The sequence below is a fragment of the Neoarius graeffei genome, chromosome 11, assembly GCF_027579695.1.
Source record: "Neoarius graeffei isolate fNeoGra1 chromosome 11, fNeoGra1.pri, whole genome shotgun sequence".
Classification (NCBI taxonomy): domain Eukaryota; kingdom Metazoa; phylum Chordata; class Actinopteri; order Siluriformes; family Ariidae; genus Neoarius; species Neoarius graeffei.
In genome coordinates this window covers 68733824-68759098 of record NC_083579.1, presented here as the reverse complement: position 1 = coordinate 68759098, position 25275 = coordinate 68733824, and the positions used below count along the sequence as shown (strand labels likewise).

Here is a 25275-nt window from a genome sequence, read left to right as displayed (position 1 = left end):
TGAAACAGATTTACATAACATCTTTGCTCCGCATCATGATACGAATTAATAACTGGGCTATTTGTCAAAAATGGTTGAGTTTTTGGTGAATAATCTCATTATTTTCTACAAAATATTACATACACAAGTGTCGATATGCCAAATCCCCCCCTTCATGGCCTGCTCTTAAGAATGAACTGTCCTTGTTACAAAAATGTCTGAAATATATAAACAATCCCCATGCAAATATACTGTACACATTCATAGCAGAAGTTAACCTTTCATAAACCCCTTGGGGTTTTTTTCCCATTTTACATATATTGTATATATATGTATTTGATAAGTTTTCTTTTCAGATTATATTTTCAGAGGAGGTATGATTTTATGTTATAATATAAAATAATTCTGTTTATTTTTGAATTTAATTTAAAAAAAAAAAGCAAGCTGAAGAAGTGCGACGTCGCTTTTTGATGACGTCAAACGTTGACTTGTTTCGTCGCCTTGACACGAGGGGTTTGGTCTACTGTGTTTTATTTCTACAGAAAATAGAAATGGTAAGGGTTTATTTAATTTAATTATGAAACAGATTTACATAAATATTTGCTCCACAACATGATACGAATTAATAGCTGGGTTATTTGTCAAAAATGGTTGAGTTCTGAGTGCCAGTGAGTTTCCATAGATAGATAGATAGATAATTTATTATCATTATACATTACTATACAACGGAACACTGTTTGAGGACTCAGATCACAGCAGCATATCAATTAAATAAATAAATACTAATTTATAGCTGGACTATTTCTCAAAAATGGTTGAGTTCTGAGTGCCAATGAGTTTCCATTGAGAGCGAAGTGAACTTTGCTAGCTAGCTGTGTTTTGCTAAATGGTTAAAGACATTAATGTTTGTTTGTTTGTTTGTTTGTTAAATGATTCAGGATTCTTTTATTGTCACACATCAATGCTGGTGGTGACTGAGTTCAGTTCAGTACAGTTCAATAATCAATCAACAAACAATGAAGTGCCAGTAATGTGTGTTAATCTAGTAGGTACAGATATAGGAGAAGAGGATGGACGAGAATAACTGTATGGATGGACTTAAACCGGTATCAGTAATCGTGATCGAAATAGATGTGTAACAGTAATGACTTGTACTCATCTCATCTCATTATCTCTAGCCGCTTTATCCTGTCCTACAGGGTCGCAGGCAAGCTGGAGCCTATCCCAGCTGACTACGGGCGAAAGGCGGGGTACACCCTGGACAAGTCGCCAGGTCATCACAGGGCTGACACATAGACACAGACAACCATTCACACTCACATTCACACCTACAGTCAATTTAGAGTCACCAGTTAACCTAACCTGCATGTCTTTGGACTGTGGGGGAAACCGGAGCACCCGGAGGAAACCCACGCGGACACGGGGAGAACATGCAAACTCCGCACAGAAAGGCCCTCACCGGCCACGGGGCTCGAACCCGGACCTTCTTGCTGTGAGGCGACAGCGCTAACCACTACACCACCGTGCCGCCCCTAATGACTTGTACATTAACAGATTAAAGTGCATATCATGGGTAAATTCAGGAGCAAGATCAATGCAATTCTCCTATTTTAGATTAAACTTTGGACAAATATCTGTAACATTCTGCATTTTGTGCAATTTTTTTAGCGATAACTTATCAGAGTATAGTGGATATAAAAAGTGTACACACCCCATTAAAATGATAGGTTATTCTGATTTTAAAAAAAATGAGACCACAAGAAATCATTTCAAAACTTTCCCCACCTTTAAAGTGCATATCACGGGTAAATTCAGAAGCAAGATCAATGCAATTCTCCTATTTTAGATTAAACTTTGGTCAAATATCTGTCACATTCTGCATTTTGTGCAATTTTTTTTCCCTTGCGCAATACCAGAAAAATTCAGTTGAAATCAAGCCATTTGAGGTGAATTGGTCCGCCTCTGAAAAAACTTGGCATTTGGATTTCCCGGCAAACATTGATTTTGGTGACGTCGCGTGCGGGACGCCTCCCTCTGAATCCTACGTCAGCGCTGGTTTGTTTATGAGAAAACGACCTGGTGGTTTTCTGCAAATTTCTTCAACGTTATCGAGTAATTATTAAAATGGTTAACAGATGTATCGTAGGAGGGTGTAGCAACACCAATCTTGCTGGGATTAGTACTCATCGTTTCCCAAAAGACTGGACAATGAGAGAGAAATGGGAGCGTTTGGTCTACACAGGCTGTGCACTGAAACCGTGCAAAGCTCGCGCAGCCTGCTGGCGCTTCCGCAGGTGACGTCACGAATCTGGCTCCAGACTCCCTTGGGAATTTTCCAGATGTTTTTTTTTTTTTTTCTGCTGTAGACAGATGGCCTTGTGCAAAATTATCTTTCTGGATGAGTGTGTAAAGGGACATACTTTCATATAAAAAAACAAAATTGGTCCAGAATATGCACTTTAATATCATCAGAATAAAGAGTGCAGCTTTAACAGAGTAATAGGCTATAGTCTGTCCAAACAGCAAAACGGATCCATCTGAAGGAGCCAAGCTTCAAGTTTGTCACATGCTTGATAACAATGTAAATTAAGACTTAACATACAGATTAATACTGGAAAGATCAAAATCCGTCCATCCATCCATTATCTGTAGCCGCTTATCCTGTACAGGGTCGCAGGCAAGCTAGAGCTGACTATGGGCGAGAGGCGGGATAAAACTTAAACTTATAAGTTTATAAGTTTAAAACTTATAGTTAAGTTTTAATGTTGAATGCCAGTAAGTTTTCAGACTATTTTGATCAAATTAGTATGTAATTGTGTCAAAAAAATGTCCTCTCCGAGACAGCTAATTTTTCAATATAAAATAACATATCTAAAATGATTATTTTCATCCTAAAATGTGGTCAAGATATTGGGACATAAATATTAGAGACAACTAACACAAAGCTTACAGCCTTATATTTAAAAGCACTATGGAAGTAGTGGATTCGGAATTGTCAAAAAAAAAAATGTCCTCTCCGAGAATCACTTCATTTGTTTCAAGTTTCAAATCAAGTTTATTTGTACAGCGCTTTTAACAATAAACATTGTCGCAAAGCAGCTTTACAGAATTTGAACGACTTAAAACATGAGCTAATTTTATCCCTAATCTATCCCCAATGAGCAAGCCTGTGGCGACGGTGGCAAGGAAAAACTCCCCCAGACGACATGAGGAAGAAACCTTGAGAGGAACCAGACTCAAAAGGGAACCCATCCTCATTTGTTTCTCCCATCTTATAGCAGATTACGCAAAACTACCATACACACGTCAAAAAATTACCTGAAATCTGTTCTTTAACTTGTCCTTCACTTAAAAACTGGTACAAGAACCATCTCATCTCATTATCTCTAGCCGCTTTATCCTGTTCTACAGGGTCGCAGGCAAGCTGGAGCCTATCCCAGCTGACTACGGGCGAAAGGCGGGGTACACCCTGGACAAGTCGCCAGGTCATCACAGGGCTGACACATAGACACAGACAACCATTCACACTCACATTCACACCTACGGTCAATTTAGAGTCACCAGTTAACCTAACCTGCATGTCTTTGGACTGTGGGGGAAACCGGAGCACCCGGAGGAAACCCACGTGGACACGGGGAGAACATGCAAACTCCGCACAGAAAGGCCCTCGCCGGCCACGGGGCTCAAACCCAGGACCTTCTTGCTGTGAGGCGACAGCGCTAACCACTACACCACTGTGCCGCTGGTACAAGAACCAGTTTGAATCAATTTGAATTTTGGACCCCTGTGACACAAACTTTGTACCCTGATTGTAAAACAACCCATAAACAAACCAGCGCTGACGTAGGATTCAGAGGGAGGCGTCCCGCACGCGACGTCACGAAAATCAATGTTTGCCGGGAAATCCAAATGCCAAGTTTTTTCAGAGGCGGACCAATTCACCTCAAATGGCTCGATTTCAGCTGAATTTTTCTGGTATTGCGCAAGGGAAAAAAAATTGCACAAAATGCAGAATGTTACAGATATTTGACCAAAGTTTAATCTAAAATAGGAGAATTGCATTGATCTTGCTCCTTAATTTACCCGTGATATGCACTTTAAAGGTGGGGAAAGTTTTGAAATGATTTCTTGTGGTCTCATTTTTTAAAATCAGAATAACCTATCATTTTAACAGGGTGTGTACACTTTTTATATCCACTGTACTCTGATAAGTTATCGCTAGCTGTTTAGACCACCGACTATTTCACTTCCGGTTAAAACCGCTGAGAAAAGTCATGTGACTGAAACCCAGCAATTGGGAGTCGGAGGTTATTTTACTCTCTTCTCTGAATGTATTTGGTGTACGCTAATGTGTGGTTATATTATTATCTGATTATTTTTGAGGCTTTGTGCACAATCTGTTCGTTTCCTGTTGGCCTGTGAGCGGGTATTGGTGTACCAGATAATGAAGTAGGCTGTCAAATGCCCCTTTTCCACCAAAGCAGTTCCAGGGCTGGTTCGGGGCCAGTGCTTAGTTTGGAACCGGGTTTTCTGTTTCCACTGACAAAGAACTGGCTCTGGGGCCAGAAAAACCGGTTCCAGGCTAGCACCAACTCTCTGCTGGGCCAGAGGAAAGAACCGCTTACGTCAGCAGGGGGGCGGAGTTGTTAAGACCAACAACAATAACAAGACCGCGAAAGATCGCCATTTTTAAGCGACGAGAAGCCGCAGCTGTACAAACGCGAAGTCATCCATTATTATTATTATTGTTGTTGCTGCTGCTTCTTCCTTGTTGTTTTTGCTTCGATATTCGCGCCAAGGTTTATGCAAACGTAGCGACGTAACTGACGTATACAGCGACGTAATGATGTATACAATGATGTAACTGACGTATACAGCGACGTAATGACGTGGCTCCCCTTAGCACCGCGAGCTATGGAAAAGCAAACTGGTTCTCAGCTGGCTCGCAAGTTGAATAAGTTGTGAACCAGCACCAGCACTGGCCCCGAACCAGCCCTGGAACTGATTTGGTGGAAAAGGGGTAAGAGTGCTTTGGATGATTGTTGAGTCGAACTGTAGCAGCTCTGCGCCTCACCAGATTAACGAGGAAGTGGAGTTTCTGTTGTACTTTCTAGATTAAGAGGATGGTGTCTCGTTTTCTTATTTGGCACGAACGTGAGCTGCCACGTGTGCCCATTAAGGTGGTGTTTACATTAGACCGTATCAGCGGATCATCAGATTAACGTTTTTAAAACGATTCGCGTGCACACAGCAACGCCAATACACGATTCGCGTGCACACAGCAACGCCAATACACGGATACGCTCGGCTCTGCAGGCATCCTGCGCTCCAAATCACTCCGCCCTGAACAGCGAGTGCCCTCTGGAGGGTGCGCACTCCGGCCCTGCGCAGCTCACAGAGCGCGCGAGTGAAGCGCACGAGCAGTGATTCGGGACAAATAGCAGGAAGTGAAAGTCCGCGCCGTTTTTCAGCAGTCGCATCACATGACCAACGTGGCATGACCAACGCCAGCGAATCATGAAGGTGGATGTCACAGTGACGTTGTCCAATGACGATGTCAGCTAGAGCTCAGCACAGCGTATCCTCGTTCCTCAATGTTTACACAGCACCGGATCAGATACGTAATGGATTGAATACGTGGGCCCTGGCGGATTCAAGTTGTTCCGCCTGTGGAGTCGTTTCCCGGCGTTTTAATGTGAACGGACAGTGCATCCGCGACGAAAACGAGACGGATACGGTCTAATGTAAACACCACCTAAGTCTGTGGCAGTTATTGGTTGTGTGATTGATTTGATTGATCCCTTGATCAGTTGTTTGCCAACACTAATGGTCTGTTTGTGATTTAAAAAGGAACTGTAATCAACTCCGTGGTTTTAGAGATGTTAAGGTGAAAATTATTTCAATGGTAACCTTTTGGACTTGTTTTTTTTAATGATCAGGGGAAACAGAAGAAGCAGAAATATGCTGCAGTGAAAAGGATGATAAGTTTAAGAGATCACAGAATGTAAGTAATTCAGTTAAAGTGTGTTCTGCGCACAAACTCTCATATGCGATATGAAAGCGTACTGTGCGTGCCAAATCTAACATTTCACTCTGATTTTTTTTCTTTATTACCAAGAAAGGAGAAGGATCGACAAAAAACAGAGAAAAAGAAGAAAGTAGATCCAGCAGCCATCAAAGAAGAAGAAGTGTAAGAATCGTTGAGGTTTATTTCTTTCCATGTTGCTTAAAGTGACTGTCATGTCCCTAAACCCTACTGTTTTCCTTGTACAAAGCAACAGTCATTATGTTGACTGACCATGTGTTTTCGAACCATAGCTGATCCAAAAGGCCATAGATTAACGGAGAATCAATAAGATCAGCCCATTTTCACGGAATCTGCCGAGACTGAACCGGAAAATCCTGAAGGGGTGCGTGATGTCATACGTCTAACAAAGATCCCGGTATCAATTTCGTTCCCGTGCGCAGCAGTGGTTAGACCGGTCTCGGTATGGAATCATGTTTTTGAGAGAATTCTGATCCTGATTGGGATTCTTATATGTCGGATGAAGGGGCAGATGGTTATCAAGGATATTCCGGAGTAAATGGTTATCTTTTCGAGCCCCTAAGACAAGAAACAGATGCCAGTTCACGACAGTCCCGCTCACCGCCGATAGTGCACCACCAGCCAGAGAGAATTGGAAACACAGATTGGTTTGTGGATTTTTATTCTAAGCTGGCGGCTGCAAAATATAAGGAAAATATTTACATATACCTCAATAAATGCAGAAATATAATCTTTAAAGCGTACACTTATTCAGTGTAATTATTGAAAGAAAATATGAAGTGGGCGATAATAGGGGAATTGACGAAATGTCAGATCAGATGGGTTTCTTTTTTGCTCCAATAATTCCCATGTGGTTGTTCTGGTGGTGATGAATCAGATTTATTATTAGCAGGCGACGCGAAATCTGCCCGCTTCGTTTGCACAAACCTCACCCACTGTCGCTTTAGATTAGTGTCATTTCTCGGAAATTGATGAACTGAATGTCCTGTTGTAAATGGATTTGAACATCCAAACACAATGCAGCACTTTCCCATCGTTATTTTTGTAAGATGCTTACAACAGTTTCAAATTTCAGTGATTAAACAAGCACAGAGTCAGATAAACCGAAATGACCCGGATAATCGGGGTTCCACGCGTGACGTCATGCGAGATTAGCCCTAAGGCAAGGCCGCCTTTTTCCGGGATCCGGACGCCAAGATTTTATCGATAGTTTTGTGCTTGATGATAAAATAACAAATAAATATGTTATTTACCAGCTGGGAGGTCCGTATTGTGAAATACCGTGACCGAGGTCAGTATTCAAGGCCGAGGTCACGGTATTTCACCATACGGACCGACCTTAAGCTGGTAAATAATATATTTATTTTTTTCTTTACCAAATTCTTTTTTTTTTTTTTTTAGATTTTTTGGGGGGCTTTTTTCACCTTTATTGGATAGAACAGTGTAGAGACAGGAAATGAGTGGGAGAGAGAGAGACGGGGAGGGATCGGGAAATTACCTCGGGTCGGAATCGAACCCGGGTCCCTGGATTTATGGTATGGCGCCCCATCCACCTGAACCACGACGCCCCCTTTACCAAATTCTAACAGAAAACGAAAGCACCCGAAAGGGAAAACCGAGCCGTAGCGCCATTTTGAATCCTCATTCACGGCTGTAATGCAAATGTCTTCCTCCTCGGTATACAAGTGCACTTCCACGGCAGGGAAAAACTACATTTTGCCGCCTATGTAGTCCCCTATTTATACAAATAGGGGTCATTCAGGATTCAGCCATGTTTTTGCTCGGCGTTGGCAGCAGTTACAGGTTTTTAGCTTTCTCCTGAAATGTTTTCTTTTATTTCTTCTTCCTCAGGGTAGTAAAACTCGCTTTCGCTGTGAACACTGTCGCCATCGCTATCCATGCTGTAAAATTAATGCTATTCTCCTGAGAAATGCTGGCAAAAATTTATAAGATTTTTGATAATCTTATAAATAAATCTTATAAAAAAAAAGATAAATGTTGACAAAAAATGCTACTATGTTTGTTGTTGTTGTGAACGAGCGAGTCGCCAGAGGTCCGTAACTGGGGTCCGTATCGTAGGATACGGACCCGCTCGCCAGCCAATCAGAGCGCAGGATTTGATGGAAACCGGACCACGAAAAAAATAATTAATATTATTTCCCCCCCGCTTTATTAATTCATTTTGGTCGTTACTAATGATGTGCGTGTGTATATACATTTCATTTTAAAGCATGACAATAAGGCATTATATACACTTGAAAATATTCTCCAAATTGGCGACTGACTTGACTTTGATGATTGTGTGTGATGAGACACTGTCTTTCTCACCGCAGGCCAAAGTATCCATCGTGTATGTTCTTCCAGTACAACACTCAGCTCGGTCCTCCCTATCACATTCTCGTGGACACAAACTTCATCAATTTCTCCATCAAGGCCAAACTGGATGTAGTTCAGTCAATGATGGACTGCCTCTATGCTAAATGTGAGTGATCTTTTTTTTTTTTTTTTAATTGGGTCTCATTAAAGGGGAACTGAAGTCATTTTTAAACTTGCTTTATTTCTTAATTAACGTGTTATTCAATTACGTTTTCGGTTTTGTTAACCTTATATCGTGACTCGTATTGGCATATTTTATTACACTTATCGGCCTTTTCGGTTTTTTAGCCGTGTTGAATGTAGTTCGTTTGGTCCACAGCAGGCGTCGCTTATCCTCGCGATCTTCACGAGACTTGTGCGAGACTTCAAACGTGAAGTGTCAGCGCCACCATTTTGAAAACTGTTTACACAGCGGCCCGATCGCCATATCATTCCGATTTAGATTAATTTCGAGATTTGCCAGCTTCATCAGTGATGGAGTGTCCGTCCTGCGCGCTGTGGCACGTACACCTGAAGGCGCACCGAGTGGACTCCAGCACGCACGCCGTGAGCAAGGCGCACCTGAGCTCAATTAAGGAACTATGTGTTTGCCTATTCAAGGACTGTATTACGATACGCATGTACGCATTACCGAGCCTTTCTACCCGTTGTCTTGATTTCCTGTTTCATGATCCTTGTGCCTGTTTCTCGTCCTTGTCTTCGCTTAGCCTTTGATGTACTGTTTGCGCCTCAACCGACCCTTTTGCCCGTATTTTCGTTTTTGATCTAGCCTGCCATTTTGGATTGTTCGCCTGTGTATATATCGTCTCACTGTATATACTAGTGCATCTCAAAAAATTTGAATATTGTGAAAAAGTTCAATATTTTCCATCAGTTATTTAAGAAAATGAAAATGTTATATATTATAGGCTCATTACACATAAACTAAAATGTTTCAAGCATTTTTCTATTTTAATTTTAATCAGTATGGCATACAGTACAAAAACATAAAAAACCCATCTCAAAATATTAGAATATTTCATTTCGAGTCTGAGTAAAACAGTATGAACACAGTGTATCTCTCGGTCTAGTTCAGCACACACAACCACAATCACGGGGAAGACTGCTGACTTGACTGTTGTCCAGAAGATGATCACTGATGCCCTCCACAAGGAGGGTAAGCCACAAAAGGTCATTGCTGAAAAGGGTGGCTGGAAAAGGTGCACAAGCAACAGGGATGGCCGCAGTCTTGAGAGGATTGTCAAGAAAAGTCGATTCAAGAACCTGGGAGAGCTTCACAAGGAGTGGACTGAGGCTGGCGTCAGTGTATCAAGACCCATCACGAACAGACATCTTCAAGAAAGAGGATACAACTTTCGCATTCCTAATATCAAGCTACTCCTGAGCCAGAGACAATGTCAGAAGTGTCTTATCTGGGCTAAGGAGAGAAAGAAATGGACTGTTGCTCAGTGGTCCAAAGTCCTCTTTTCAGATGAAAGTACATTTTGCATTTAATTTGGAAATCATGGTTCTAGAGTCTGGAGGAAGAGTGGAGAGGCACAGAATCAGGTGTTTGAAGCCCAGTGTGAAGTTTCCACAGTCTGTGATGATTTGAGGTGCCATGTCATCTGCTGGTGTTGGTCCACTGTATTTTATCAAGTCCAAAGTCAACACAGCCATCTACCAGGAGATTTTAGAGCACTTCATGCTTCCATCTGCTGACGAGCTTTTTGGAGATGCTGATTTCCTTTTCCAGCAGGACTTAGCACCTACCCACAGTGCCAAAACTACTATCAAATGGTTTGCTGACCAGGATATTACTGTGTTTGATTGGCCAGCCAACTTGCCTGACCTGAACCCCATAGAGAATCTATGGGGTATTGTCAAGAGGAAGATGAGAAACACCCGACCCAAAAATACAGATACACTGAAGGCCACTATCAAAGCAACCTGGGCTTCAATAACACCTCAGCAGTGCCACAGACTGATCACCTCCATGCCACACCGCACTGATACAGTAATTCATGGTAAAGGAGCCCCAACCAAGTACTGAGTGTATAAATGAATATACTTTTCAGAAGTTGGACATTTCTGTATTGTAAATCCTTTTTTTGATTGATCTTAGGGAATATTCTAATAATTTGAGATACTGGATTTCTGATTTTCATGAGCTATAAGCCATAATCATCAAAATTAAAACAAAAAAGGCTTTAAATATTTCACTTTACATGTAATGAATATAGAATATATGAAAGTTTACCTTTTTGAATTAAATTATGAAAAAAAGGAACTTTTTCATGGTATTTTAATTTTTTGAGATGCACTAGTATATTCTGCACTTTATTAAACTTCTGCACATGGATCCGCCTCGCTCGCGTACGTGACCTGGAGATTATTCCATACGACTTCGAACCAACTGAGAAGAGTTGGAAAGACGACAGGATGAGGACGAGTCCGTCGCGCTGGTATGTACGTCATTACTGTCGCACAATTAAAACGTGCCCGATCAGGCGGCTGGTGGGTTTTCAAAGTTAATAAATACATGCATGGATTTTTGTGATAAATACATATTATACTGAGCGCATTTCCCACATAATCCTCACTAAGGTTTCGGACAGCGCTACAAAATGGCGTCCACACTGTATAGTGAGCAGGGAGCGATTTCGGACACAGGGAAAACTTCCGGCTTGATTACATCAGCATTCGAAAGACGGCGCGCGTGTCTTTTGACAGCGTTGGCAGATGTCGGCCGCTTTGATTTCCGCTGTACGTTTTACTTCCGTCTTACGATGTCTCGCACAGGTCTCAACGAATGTCGTTTACGGCCATTGCTTTGACATACGGACTGATATATTGCAGAGCATATTTCAAACACTCATAACTTGCTACAGCAACGACAAAATAGCGATCAAAAATGCATTCCGATATTTAATAAAATGACAGAATTTTGATGATAAAAAAATTAGCCTTCTGTTCCCCTTTAACTGACTGGTTTTGTATCGCTGGCTGCACTGGACTGATTATGTCGGGTTTGTGTGCTTCAGGTATTCCCTGCATCACAGACTGTGTCATGGCTGAGCTGGAGAAACTTGGGATGAAATACAGAGTTGCTTTGAGGTAACAATATGCAATCACACATGGTTAAATCCCTTTACGTAACAAAATATCACAGTCACATTTTATCTCATCTCATCTCATTATCTCTAGCCGCTTTATCCTGTTCTACAGGGTCGCAGGCAAGCTGGAGCCTATCCCAGCTGACTACGGGCGAAAGGCGGGGTACACCCTGGACAAGTCGCCAGGTCATCACAGGGCTGACACATAGACACAGACAACCATTCACACTCACATTCACACCTACGGTCAATTTAGAGTCACCAGTTAACCTAACCTGCATGTCTTTGGACTGTGGGGGAAACCGGAGCACCCGGAGGAAACCCACGCGGACACGGGGAGAACATGCAAACTCCACACAGAAAGGCCCTCGCCGGCCACGGGGCTCGAACCCGGACCTTCTTGCTGTGAGGCGACAGCGCTAACCACTACACCACCGTGCCGCCCCAGTCACATTTTATATAATTTTATATTTAGAATGTGTGTGTATGCATCCTGCGGCCGCTTGTCTTTATTCACCGCACATTTCATTACACTTTATAGATCAAACCTGCCGTAATGAAGGACTTTGTATGTAAATCGTTCTTTGAGATCACCAGGATTGTGCATAGCAACAAATGTGCTGCAGTCTGTCATTGTAGATTTATAAATTGGACAAAAGTGTAACTACAAGATAGACGTAACCAAGACCATGGTCACACACTGTGTATGTACAGTGTCTTGCAAAAGTATTCATCCCCCTTGGTGTTTGTCCCGTTTTGTCGCATTACAAGCTGGAATTAAAATGGATTTTTGGAGGGTTAGCACCATTTGATTTACACAACATGCCGACCACTTTAAAGGTGCACATTGTTGTTTTATTGTGACACAAACAATAATTAAGATGGGGGGAAAAAAAACAGAAATCTGGAGTGTGCATACAGTAAGTGTTCACCCCGTTTCGTATGAAACCCCTAAATAAGAGCTGGTCCAACCAATTCATTTCATAAGTCACGTAATTAGTTGATTAAGAGCCACCTGTGTGCAAAGCAGGGCTTTGAACCAGAATTTTTTTCCTATTGGTTCGTTCCGAACAGAAACGGAATTTTAACGTTTCCGGTTTTGGGTTCCACCATTAAATAGACGTTCCCGAACCGGTTAGAACAAAAAAATTTCATTCCCGGAACGGTTAATTACGTTCCCTGTCAGCTGTTTAACAAATGGCTATAAAATTACGTCTCTGTCTCATCCAGCTTAAGCCAAATGTAGGCTAATTCTATTACAACCTTCATTAAATAAGACAAGAAATAATTCAAAACAATTATTATTTCAAATGTTGGCGATTTGGATTCTCAGTATGTCTTTTCCCATCTACACAAACAGAAAAAGTGCCAACAATGAAAGATAATTCGTTTAGTGTGTTACCAAAGGCTAGTCAGGCCCTATGCATTGATAGGCTAACAGAGGTTACCGTCATTTAATGTTCGCAAGCCTCTCATTAACGTGGACAAATATATTGATATCGTGTTTGAAATTGACGTTTTTGAATAACGATAGACTGCAATATTTACCTCTTATTTAAGATGTGGAGACGTGATAGTAGTCCACCCTCCCACTCTCTCCATTCAGTCAGCGAACGTCACACAGGAAGTGAACCCCAGCGGGTCATAGAAACTTGCGCAGGAGAAGAATGACTTTTTTATTTGTAGGCTACGGAAACTTTGAGGAACGAAATAAAAACCGGTATTAACCGGTTACCGTTATTTTTAATAAGCGTTTCTGTTCCGGAACATAAAAAATAATAGTTTCTGGTTTTGTTTCTGTTCCATGTGAAATAGAAAAAGTTCCCGGTATTCGTTTTCATTCCTTGAACCGGTTCAAAGCCCTGGTGCAAAGTGTCACATGATCTGTCACATGATGTCTGTATAAATCAACCTGTTCTGGAAGGACCCTGACTCTGCTACACTACTAAGCAAGCAACATGAAAACCAAGGAGCCTCCAAACAGGTCAGAGACAAAGTTGTGGAGAAGTATAGCTCAGGGTTGGGTTATAAAAAATATCCCAAACTTTGAATATCTCACGGCGCACCATTAAATCCATTATAGCAAAATGGAAAGAATATGGCACCACTACAAACCTGACAAGAGAAGGCCACCCACCAAAACTCACAGACCGGGCAAGGAGGGCATTAATCAGAGATGCAACAAAGACACCAGTGATAACACTGAAGGAGCTGCAAAGATCCACAGTGGAGATGGGAGTATCTGTCCATAGGACCACTTTAAGCCGTACACTCCACAGAGTGGGGCTTTATGGAAGAGTGGCCAGAAAAAAGTCATTGCTTAAGAAAACACGTTTGGAATTTGCCCAGCAGCATGTGGCAGACTCCCCAAACACATGGAAGAAGAGTCTCTGGTCAAATGAGACAAAATTTGATCTTTTTGGCCATCGTGGGAAACGCCATGTGCAGCGCAAACCCAACACCCTGAGAACACCATTCCTACAGTGAAGCATGGTGGTGGCAGCATCATGCTGTGGGGATATTTTTCATCTGCAGGGACAGGAAAGCTGGTCAGGACTGAAGGAAAAATGGATGGCACTAAATACAGGACAATTCTGGAGGAAAACCTGTTTGAGTCAGCCAGAGGTTTGAGACTGGGACGAAGGTTCACGGTCTAGCAGGACAATGACCCTAAACGTACTGCTAAAGCTACACTGGAGTGGTTTAAAGGGAAACATTTAAATGTCTTGGAATGGCCTAGTCAAAGCCCAGACCTCAATCCAGTTGAGAATCTGTGGTATAACTTGAAGATTGCTGTACACCAACGCAACCCATCTAACTTGAAGGAGTTGGAGCAGTTTTGCCTTGACGAATGGGCAAAAATCCCAGTGGCTAGATGTGCTAAGCTAATAGAGACATACCCCAAGAGACTCACAGCTGTAATTGCAGCATAAGGTGGCTCTATAAAGTATTGACTTTGGGGAGGGGGGTGTGAATACCCATGCACACTCCAGATTTCTGTTTTTTCATCTCAATTATTGTTTGTGTCACAATAAAACAACAATTCGCACCTTTAAAGTGGTCGGCATGTTGTGTAAATCAAATGGAGCTAACCCTCCGAAAATCCATTTTAGTTCCAGCTTGTAATGCGACAAAACAGGACAAACACCAAGGGGGATGAATACTTTTGCAAGACACTGTATCACGAGTGAAAAATATTTTCAGCATGAGAAGATAACCTTCATATCTTCATGCAGCCGTATGATGTTCTTTATATTATCTGGACACATCCGCAAAATACGCAAGCTAATGAAAAGAATTTTAATTTTGAACACGCAAGTTGGGGGCCACGTTTGGCCCACTCTCCCTTTGTTTTGGACCATCATGCCGTTTAAGAAGCTCAGGTCCTCTGATTTTGAAAAAAATATACTGTCCCACTCTGTCCTTTCCGGTTTTCATTTTTGATAAACTGATAAAAGAAAACTTTGAAAAAAAATTTTCTCGTCTCGTCGTCTTCCGCTTTATCTGGAGCCGGGTCGCGGAGGCAGCAGTCTGAGCATGGAAGCCCAAACTTCCCTCTCGCCAGACACCTCGGCCAGCTCCTCGGGAAGAACACGGAGGCGTTCCCAGGCCAGCCGAGAGACTTATGCCGCTTTTCCACTACTTATGCCGCTTTTCCGTGCCGTGCTGAGTTGGGCTGAGTCGAGCTGAGTGGGGCTGTTGGAGTTGCATTTCGTGCATTACAACCGCGCTGAACCGTGCTGGCTGGAAGTGGGTGGACACATTGGGTGGAGTTAGCGAAAGTGGATGGACGTTACGTGATGTCGTTAAGCAGCGCAAACAGTGACATCAGTGATCTTTTAAGCGGTAGTCTCACGACCCGAATAGTAAACAATAAACATGGAGGACATGGAGTCGTTAGTGTTGCTGGTCTTGGTGCTGTGGCTTGTTGTCACCGACAACACCAACAGATACTGGCAAGAGCGTATAGATGAGGCGAGGCGCATAAGGCTTCATAATTCTCGTAATTCGTAATTCTCCTTCTTCCGGGTTTACGGTGTTTACAGATCCCAGCGTGCTCGCGGGGCGTGTGTGGGCATGTGAGGACACTCCTCCTCACCAATCAGTGCACAGGGGAGTGTCTCCTCATGCCCCCAGCCTCACTCGGCACGCTTTGGCTCGCTTCAGCCCTACTCCAAAACCGTGCGAGTTTTAGGGGCTAAGCAGGGCTGAAACGAGCTGAGTCGTGCTGTTTTTTGGTAGTCGAAACGCGAGTCATGTCGGGCTGAAGTGAGCTGAAGCGAGCTGAAGTGAGCTGAAAAAGGGTAGTGGAAAAGGGCCAATAGTCCCTCCAGCGTGTCCTGGGTCTTCCCCGGGGCCTCCTCCCGGGGGGACATGCCTGGAACACCTCCCCAGGGAGGCGTCCAGGAGGCATCCGCAGAGATGCCAACCTTTCAATAAACAGATCTGTAGTCCGGGGCCGAAGAATCTGTAGTTTTCGGTTGCAAACTGTATTCATATATATATGCACACACTACGATATATTGTAATGTTTTCATGAGTATAGAATGCACAGTGAAAAAATGAAGCTTAGACAAGTCAATCCTTATGAAATGTGTTTTATTCACAGATATATTTCTGACATGGGTCATTTCATGCCAAATCACATTTTTTTCTTGGTTCCAACTGCAGACTTTGAATTTTTTTTATTAAGTTGATTCTAGATCACAGTCATGAAAACTTATTTCATTCAAAGTAGTTTTAAGAATATGTCAACTGAAAGTTTGAACCCAAACCTTATCTAGCTTTAGCACTGGAACCATTTCTGAGGACTTAGAACTACTGTTAATATTATCATATGTCATGATTTTGTTAATCTAAAGCATATTACATATTGGCGGCACGGTGGTGTAGTGGTTAGCGCTGTCGCCTCACAGCAAGAAGGTCCTGGGTTCGAGCCCCGTGGCTGGCGAGGGCCTTTCTGTGTGGAGTTTGCATGTTCTCCCCGTGTCCGCGTGGGTTTCCTCCGGGTGCTCCGGTTTCCCCCACAGTCCAAAGACATGCAGGTTAGGTTAACTGGTGACTCTAAATTGACCGTAGGTGTGAATGTGAGTGTGAATGGTTGTCTGTGTCTATGTGTCAGCCCTGTGATGACCTGGCGACTTGTCCAGGGTGTACCCCGCCTTTCACCCGTAGTCAGCTGGGATAGGCTCCAGCTTGCCTGCGACCCTGTAGAAGGATAAAGCGGCTAGAGATAATGAGATGAGATGAGATATTACATATTATCATTAAACCTGCTTGTATGGTTTGTAGCAATGGTTATAACAATTTCAATAAAATAAAATTCAGATCTGTCCTTTTTTACTTTATAACTAACCATATATTCTTGCTCGGCTTCTCCATTGTCGGACAGCACTATCACGAATTTTGATTGGTCGAGTTCAAACCCGGAAGCGAATATCAACCAATCAGCGACGACGTATCACGAAAGCGTTGAATGATTCCCGCGGATTTCATCCTTCCGAAAATGCGGAACGGACTGGATTTTCTTCGATCATGGCGGAGTTCAACGAACCAAACAAAAATGCGGAACAAACTGATTTTTTTTCCGATCACTGCGAAATTCATAGTTTCGAATTAACTGGTCGTAGTGGTGCAAAAGTGGCAGAAAATCGTATAAAATACGAAAATTTCATAGTGGTTGGCATCTCTGCATCCGAAAAAGATGCCCGAGCCACCTCAGCTGATTCCTCTCGATGTGGAGGAGCAGCGGCTCTACTCCAAACTCCTCCCGAGTGATTGTGCTTCTCACCCTATCTCTAAGGGAGTGCCCAGCCACCCTGCGAAGGAAACTCATTTCGGCCGCTTGTATCCGTGATCTTGTTCTTTCGGTCATTACCCAAAGCTCATGACCTTAGGGATTGAGAATCAGCACCTCCCAAGTCCGAGGCCATGGTTCTCCACCGGAAAAGGGTGGCTTGCCCTCTCCAGGTTGGTGGAGAAGTCCTGCCTCAAGTGGAGGAGTTTAAGTATCTCGGGATCTTGTTCACGAGTGAGGGAAGGGTGGAGCGTGAGATCGACAGGCGGATCGGTGCAGCCTCCGCAGCGATGCGGTCGCTTTACCGGTCCGTCGTGGTGAAGAAGGAGCTGAGCCAAAAGGCGAAGCTCTCAATTTACCAGTCGATCTACGTTCCGACTCTCACCTATGAAAAAAATTTTTACAGGAATAAATTCAAGAGCGGGCGGCACGGTGGTGTAGTGGTTAGCGCTGTCGCCTCACAGCAAGAAGGTCCGGGTTCGAGCCCCGTGGCCGGCGAGGGCCTTTCTGTGCGGAGTTTGCATGTTCTCCCCGTGTCCGCGTGGGTTTCCTCCGGGTGCTCCGGTTTCCCCCACAATCCAAAGACATGCAGGTTAGGTTAACTGGTGACTCTAAATTGACCGTAGGTGTGAATGGTTGTCTGTGTCTATGTGTCAGCCCTGTGATGACCTGGCGACTTGTCCAGGGTGTACCCCGCCTTTCGCCTGTAGTCAGCTGGGATAGGCTCCAGCTTGCCTGCGACCCTGTAGAAGGATAAAGCGGCTAGAGATAATGAGATGAGATGAGAAATTCAAGAGCAGTTTGTGTCGTTTACAGATGGCTGTTTCGAAAGAATATTTATAATACCCATCCTCACTACGAAATGAACCCCCCCCCTCCCCCCCCCCCCCCAAGTACAGCAGTGAGGACCAAAACTAGAAGCGAAATGACATTAGAATGTTAACTTTCTATAAAATATAATACATTTTAATGTAATGTAATGTAATTTCACATAACTGGCATTTCATGAGCATTGGTCTTTTCTTTATAGAATAGCCAAGGACCCTCGTTTTGAACGCATGCCATGCTCACATAAGGGAACATATGCTGATGACTGCTTGGTCCAAAGAGTAACTCAGGTAAGACAGCACTGCCATCTGTCAGTTGATCTCCATTGTAAGTTAGAAAGACATTACCTAAATCGAAGAGTGACATTTAATACGCTTACTTCACCTTCCTGACTAGCATAAGTGTTACATCGTGGCCACAGTGGACAGAGACCTGAAAAGGAGAATTCGGAAAATCCCAGGAGTCCCGATCATGTACATCTCTAATCACAGGTAATCAAGCAAACAAATACTCGCACAGCATCATTTCAACGTTTTTCTTTTTCCCTTGAGCATGAATTGTCTGATTTTACCAAAAAAAAAAAAACTAAAATACATTAAAGCAGTTGTTGCAGTTGGTCAGTAGAGGGCGCACAGTTCATAAGTGTACCACTGATTCTGAACAATGAGAAATACAATTTTACAGAAACAGGTTTGGGAAAATTTTACGAGTACAATAAGAATTCATAACCAGTGAACCTTTAAAAAAAAAAGAAAGATAGACACACACTCATCTCATCTCATTATCTCTAGCCGCTTTATCCTGTTCTACAGGGTCGCAGGCAAGCTGGAGCCTATCCCAGCTGACTATGGGCGAAAGGCGGGGTACACCCTGGACAAGTCGCCAGGTCATCACAGGGCTGACACATAGACACAGACAACCATTCACACTCACATTCACACCTACGCTCAATTTAGAGTCACCAGTTAACCTAACCTGCATGTCTTTGGACTGTGGGGGAAACCGGAGCACCCGGAGGAAACCCACGCGGACACGGGGAGAACATGCAAACTCCGCACAGAAAGGCCCTCGCCGGCCACGGGGCTCGAACCCGGACCTTCTTGTTGTGAGGCGACAGCGCTAACCACTACACCACCGTGCCGCCCTAGACACACACTGCCCTTGTCAAATATTCAGTAGACACTCTCAGGATGCTGAAGTGCTGTTTTTATCCCCCGCTGGCCAGAAGGCCCGAAAGAGGATTATGTCGTGGCGATTTCAGTCCATCCGTCCGTCCCAGGAAGGGCGCTCACTTTCTGAAATCAACTCCTCTCACGGTTTATGGAGGAATTTCACGAAACCTGCTAAAGGCCTTGTTATATGACGATAATACGCGTACTGTGATTTAATTTCGTTTGTGAAAGTTTTGACCCTTGATTAAATAACTTTAACAATTTCATGATGGTGTACGTTCTTCTGAAATCGGCTCCTCTCACAATTTTCAGAGGAATTTCACCAAACTTGGCAGGATTCTTTGTTATATGTCGGTAATACGCATATTGTAATTTCATTAAATTCGGTCACATTTTACCAGAGTTACAGCCCTTGATTAACAAAAATATACTTTGACAATTTCATGAGTGTGTGTTTTTTCCTTCTGAAATCAACTCCTCTCACAGTTTTTGGAGGAATTTCACCAAACTTGGCAAAAGGCCTTTTTGTATGTCGGTAGTACGCATGTTGTTATTTTGTTCAATGCGGTCGCATTTTACCAGAGTTACAGCCCTTGATTAACAACCTGGTACTTTCACAATTTCATGAAGGTGTGCTTGCGTTCTGACATCAACTCCTCTTTCAAATTTTGGACAAATTTCTCGAAGCTTGGCAAAAGGCTTTGTTATATGACTGTAGTACGCGTATTGCGATTTAATTTCGTTTGTGAAAATTTTCCCGGAGTTTTGACCCTTGATTAAATAACTTTGACGATTTCATGAGGGTGTACGTTCTTCTGAAATCAACTCCTCTCACAATTTGTGGAGGAATTTCACCAAACATGGCAAAAGGCTTTGTTATATGACAGTTATACGCCTATTGAAATTTCCTCTAAAGTGCATATCACGGGTAAATTCAGGAGCAAGATCAATGTAATTCTCCTATTTTATATTAAACTTTGGTCAAATATCTGTCATATTCTGCATTTTGTGCAATTTTTTTTACCTTGCGCAATACCAGAAAAATTCAGTTGAAATCAAGCCATTTGAGGCGAATTGGTCCGCCTCTGAAAAAACTTGGCGTTTGGATTTCCCGGCAAACATTGATTTTCGTGACGTCGCGTGCGGGACGCCTCCCTCTGAATCCTACGCCAGCGCTGGTTTGTTTATGAGAAAACGACCTGGTGGTTTTCTGCAAATTTCTTCAACGTTATCGCGTAATTATTAAAATGGTTAACAGATGTATCGTAGGAGGGTGTAGCAACACCAATCATGATGGGATTAGTACTCATCGTTTCCCAAAAGACCGGACAATGAGAGAGAAATGGGAGCGCTTGGTCTACACAGGCTGTGCACTGAAACCGTGCAAAGCTCGCGCAGCCTGCTGGCGCTTCCACAGGTGATGTCACGAATCTGGCTCCAGACTCCCTTGGGAATTTTCCAGACGCGTTTTGTTATTTTTTTTCTGCTGTAGACAGATGACCTTGTGCAAAATTACCCTTCTGGATGAGTATATGCGCTTTAATATGGGCAAATTTTACCCTTGATTATTAACAAACTTGTACTTTGGCAATTTCATCAAGGTGTTCTTGCTTTCTGAAATCAACTTCCCTCACAATTTTTATTATCCCCCGCTGGCCAAAAGGCCTGAAGGGGGATTATGTCGTGGCGAGATCTGTCCGTCCATCTTTCCCGGGAAGGGTACTCACCTTCTGAAATCAACTCCTCTCACGATTTTTGGAGGAGTTTCATGAAACTTGACAGGATTCTTTGTTATATGTCGGTAATACGCATATTGCAGTTTCGTTCAATTCAGTCACATTTTACCAGAGTTATGGCAGAGTTACCAGTGGGGGATATTGTGCTCTCGGAGTACTCTTGTTACAAATAATTACTTGGATTTTTAGACGAATTTATATTAAATTGTAACTTTTTTCATTTCTTTTACCCAACAGGTATAACATTGAACGAATGCCGGATGATTACGGTGCACCAAGATTATAGTACCATCATGATGAAAGTGATCTAACGTTTCAGTCTTGTTTTGGATTCCATAATAAAATCAGAGCATTGTTTTCTCAAGTAATTTAACATTTTTGCACATTTGGCTTTCTCAATGCCTTTTTTTTCATTTATACAACAAAATACAGTTATTTGGCTAAATGAAAATAAAGTAATGTGAATAAGTGGTTTGTGTGTTTTCTTTCATTCGTTCGTTATCTGTGCTGCGGATTCATTGCGGGTGAGCTGGAGCCAGTCCCGGCTGGGTGAGAGGCGGGGCACACCCTGGACGGGTCACCAGTCTATCACAGGGCTAACACAGAAAGACAAACAGCTATTCACACTCACATTCACTACTGTGGACAATTTAGAGGAGCCAGTTAACCTGATTCAGATTCACTTTATTTGTCGTTTTCCTGAGTATTTACATACACAGAAAGAAACGAAAGAGTTTCTCGTCTCTCATAATGCGGTGCAATTAAAAAGTTAGCAATTTAAACAGTTAGATTATTTTGAAAAAGTTAAATTATCAATTAAAAAATTTAATTGTGGGGGCGTCGTGGTTCAGGTGGATGGGGCGTCGTGCCGTGGGTCCGGGGACCCGGGTTCGGTTCCGGCCCGGGGTCGTTTCCCGATCCCTCCCCGTCTCTCTTTCCCACTTGTTTCCTGTCTCTGCACTGTCCTATCCAGTGGAGGTGGAGAGGCCCGAAAAAAAATTTAAATTGTCCATTAAAAACTAAATTATCAATTGAAATTTAAATGATCAGTTATAAATTATCTCATCTCATTATCTCTAGCCGCTTTATCCTTCTACAGGGTCGCAGGCAAGCTGGAGCCTATCCCAGCTGACTACGGGTGAAAGGCGGGGTACACCCTGGACAAGTCGCCAGGTCATCACAGGGCTGACACATAGACACAGACAACCATTCACACTCACATTCACACCTACGGTCAATTTAGAGTCACCAGTTAACCTAACCTGCATGTCTTTGGACTGTGGGGGAAACCGGAGCACCCGGAGGAAACCCACGCGGACATGGGGAGAACATGCAAACTCCACACAGAAAGGCCCTCGCCGGCCCCGGGGCTCGAACCCAGGACCTTCTTGCTGTGAGGCGACAGCGCTAACCACTACACCACCGTGCCGCCCATTATAAATTATCAATCTCTTAAAATATATCTGATATTCAGACACCCTTTAGCAGCCAAGCTCACAACGGTTTGTGTTTCAGGGCCGTTTCAGTTTTAATGAGGTTGTATCACCTTGACAGGTCAAGGTCAAGCTGTTGAGAGGGGGAGGGGCTGGATGTGGGCGCGGGTGGGGGGGGGGGGGGACACAGTCCGTTGATTATTCTTACACCTTGTGGGAAGAAGCTGATTAGTATCCTGCTGGTTCTGCAGCTGATGCTTCTGTACCTCTTCCCTGATGGTAGGAGGGAGAAGAAGGGTGGGAATGGTCCTTAATGATGGAGATAGCCCTGCAGGTGCAGCGCTTCTGGTAGATCTCCATCAGAGAACGGAGAGGGGCACCAATGATCCTGCTGGCTGTCTTCGCTATCCACATGTCTTTGGACGGTGGGAGGAAACCCACTCAGGTATGAGGAGAACATACAAACCCATACAGAAAGGTCCCGGTTTACGGGCAGGTTTGAACCCAGAACCACACTTGCTGCGAGGCAGCAGTGATAGCCAGCGTACTGCCCTGTATTGTGTGTTTTATGAAATCATATTAACATGCTGTGTGGGGTCTACAATGAGCTCATGAGAAATTTAACACTGTGACATTTATAAGCTACTTCGACTTAATGGCCTGGAGAACATTTGGACAATGAAATTGTTCTTGCATTAAATGTTGACATGGGAATGAACACTAATTAAGTCTCATCTCATTATCTCTAGCCGCTTTATCCTTCTACAGGGCCGCAGGCAAGCTGGAGCCTATCCCAGCTGACTACGGGCGAAAGGCGGGGTACACCCTGGACAAGTCGCCAGGTCATCACAGGGCTCACTAATTGAGTATGGCACTTAAATCTTTAAGTCTGAAAAAAATATTCAATAAATTTATGTATATTTAAAAAAAAAAACTTTCATTAGTTTATTTTATTGCAGTTCACCACAAAGAGAGAAATAATTACAATGATTAAAATTTTAAAAAGAATTAAACACAACCAAATACAAAACAATAAACATGGTAGCAAGGGACAATACCAGGGCTCGTGCCCCAACTGAAAATTGTCCCTTATGCTAAAAGGAGAAAAAAATATATATAAAAAGCACATCAATATTGAAATACAAAAGTAAAGGAAATTAATAATATTAGTATTGAAATAATGCCGCAGTGAGTGTTGCATGGAAGAATATAATAGGCCGATGTAAAGACGAGGACCATGTAAACAAATGGACACTTTTTCGATGGAATGAAAACGTATTCTATTCCCTTCTAGCGGGTTTCATTCATTTGGTTTGATAGCATGCGATACTGTTAGCATATCGCTTCGCCTCCATGTATTACGCCACTCTACCCAATAGAGAATGAGTGTTGAGTATTGTTATAATATTGCAGCCAACACGACGTCACATGTCAGAGCTCATGTGAAAATCCAATGACAAAACTTTTCTGTTGCGCATGCACAGAATCGTTTCTTTGTCGGCTGGGAAAGACAGAAGACGAGGCTAATCCAGTGCTAGGTTTATCTCATCTCATCTCATTATCTCTAGCCGCTTTATCCTGTTCTACAGGGTCGCAGGCAAGCTGGAGCCTATCCCAGCTGACTACGGGCGAAAGGCGGGGTACACCCTGGACAAGTCGCCAGGTCATCACAGGGCTGACACATAGACACAGACAACCATTCACACTCACATTCACACTTACGGTCAATTTAGAGCCACCAGTTAACCTAACCTGCATGTCTTTGGACTGTGGGGGAAACCGGAGCACCCGGAGGAAACCCACGCGGACACGGGGAGAACATGCAAACTCCGCACAGAAAGGCCCTCGCCGGCCACGGGGCTCGAACCCGGACCTTCTTGCTGTGAGGCGACAGCGCTAACCACTATACCACCGTGCTGCCCCGTGCTAGGTTTAAGCACTAAATAAATAAATTGAAACTGAAGACATGCTCAACACCCGAAAGGCTACCAAAACTTCATTAGATATTCTTCACACGTATTTACAAGAGAAAAACATACCAACGGACATTGAAAAACTGGAAGAGACACACATCGGAGATGTAAACCTTCTGTGCTAGCGAGTGACTGTGACAGTTTGTAAACAAACATGGCCGAGAGGTTTGCTTCGTTAAAAGCGAAAGATTTTGAGAGAATTTTGGCTGCCAGGTTGCTCTGTTGTGTGTAGTTGTCAATGTTGATTTTAAAAGTAACTCCGTAAATTACACAGGGAAAATATTAATAATAATAATAAAAATATTCAGCTTGACTGTGCTAGCATTGGCCTGCGCTAACACTACACCAGCTAGAAGGTAACTGAACTGCCGTGCTAACAGCACCGAGTCGCGGGTAAGCTAGCATCGGCCTTCGCTACCACTAATTGGCACAAGCTGTAGTGGTTTCCCAGCCATAATGTATGCACATACATAGATCTTGCTATGGCAAAGCTAATAAATAAATAAATAAAGCTATGCTGGCTGGAAGCTAACAGGACTGCTGCACTAACAGCACTGAGTCACGGGTAAGCTAGCGTCGGCCTTTGCTAATGCTACTGCTACGCTGCTGGAAGGTAACTGGACTGCTGCGCTAACAGCACCGAGTCATGGGTAAGCTAATGTCAGCCTTTGCTAACACTACTGCTACACCGGCTGGAAGGACTGCCGCGCTAACAGCACCGAGTCGCTGGTAAGCTAGCGTCGGCCTTCACTAATGCTACTGCTATGCCACTGGAAGGTAACTGGACTGCCATGCTAACAGCACTGAGTCGCGGGTAAGCTAGTGTCAGACTTCGCTAAC

At 43.3% G+C, this 25275-nt stretch overlaps 1 protein-coding gene across 1 annotated transcript; it reads left to right on the top strand.

The window, feature by feature from the left end:
- The first annotated feature begins 459 nt into the window (after positions 1-459).
- Positions 460-21497, top strand: fcf1 (FCF1 rRNA-processing protein). The gene is made up of 8 exons (XM_060933162.1): positions 460-533; positions 5919-5983; positions 6098-6169; positions 8359-8507; positions 11425-11497; positions 18324-18411; positions 18518-18612; positions 21267-21497. Exons 1-8 carry the CDS (start codon positions 531-533, stop codon positions 21313-21315), a joined length of 594 nt encoding a protein of 197 aa, XP_060789145.1. The 5' UTR covers positions 460-530; the 3' UTR covers positions 21316-21497.
- Positions 21498-25275: the final 3778 nt, after the last annotated feature.

Excerpts from the sequence above, each read along its gene's own strand:
- fcf1 (XM_060933162.1), top strand. Across the intron at positions 18,412-18,517 it reads TGGTCCAAAGAGTAACTCAG|CATAAGTGTTACATCGTGGC; the intron begins GTAAGACAGCAC and ends CTTCCTGACTAG. Across the intron at positions 18,613-21,266 it reads ATGTACATCTCTAATCACAG|GTATAACATTGAACGAATGC; the intron begins GTAATCAAGCAA and ends TTTACCCAACAG.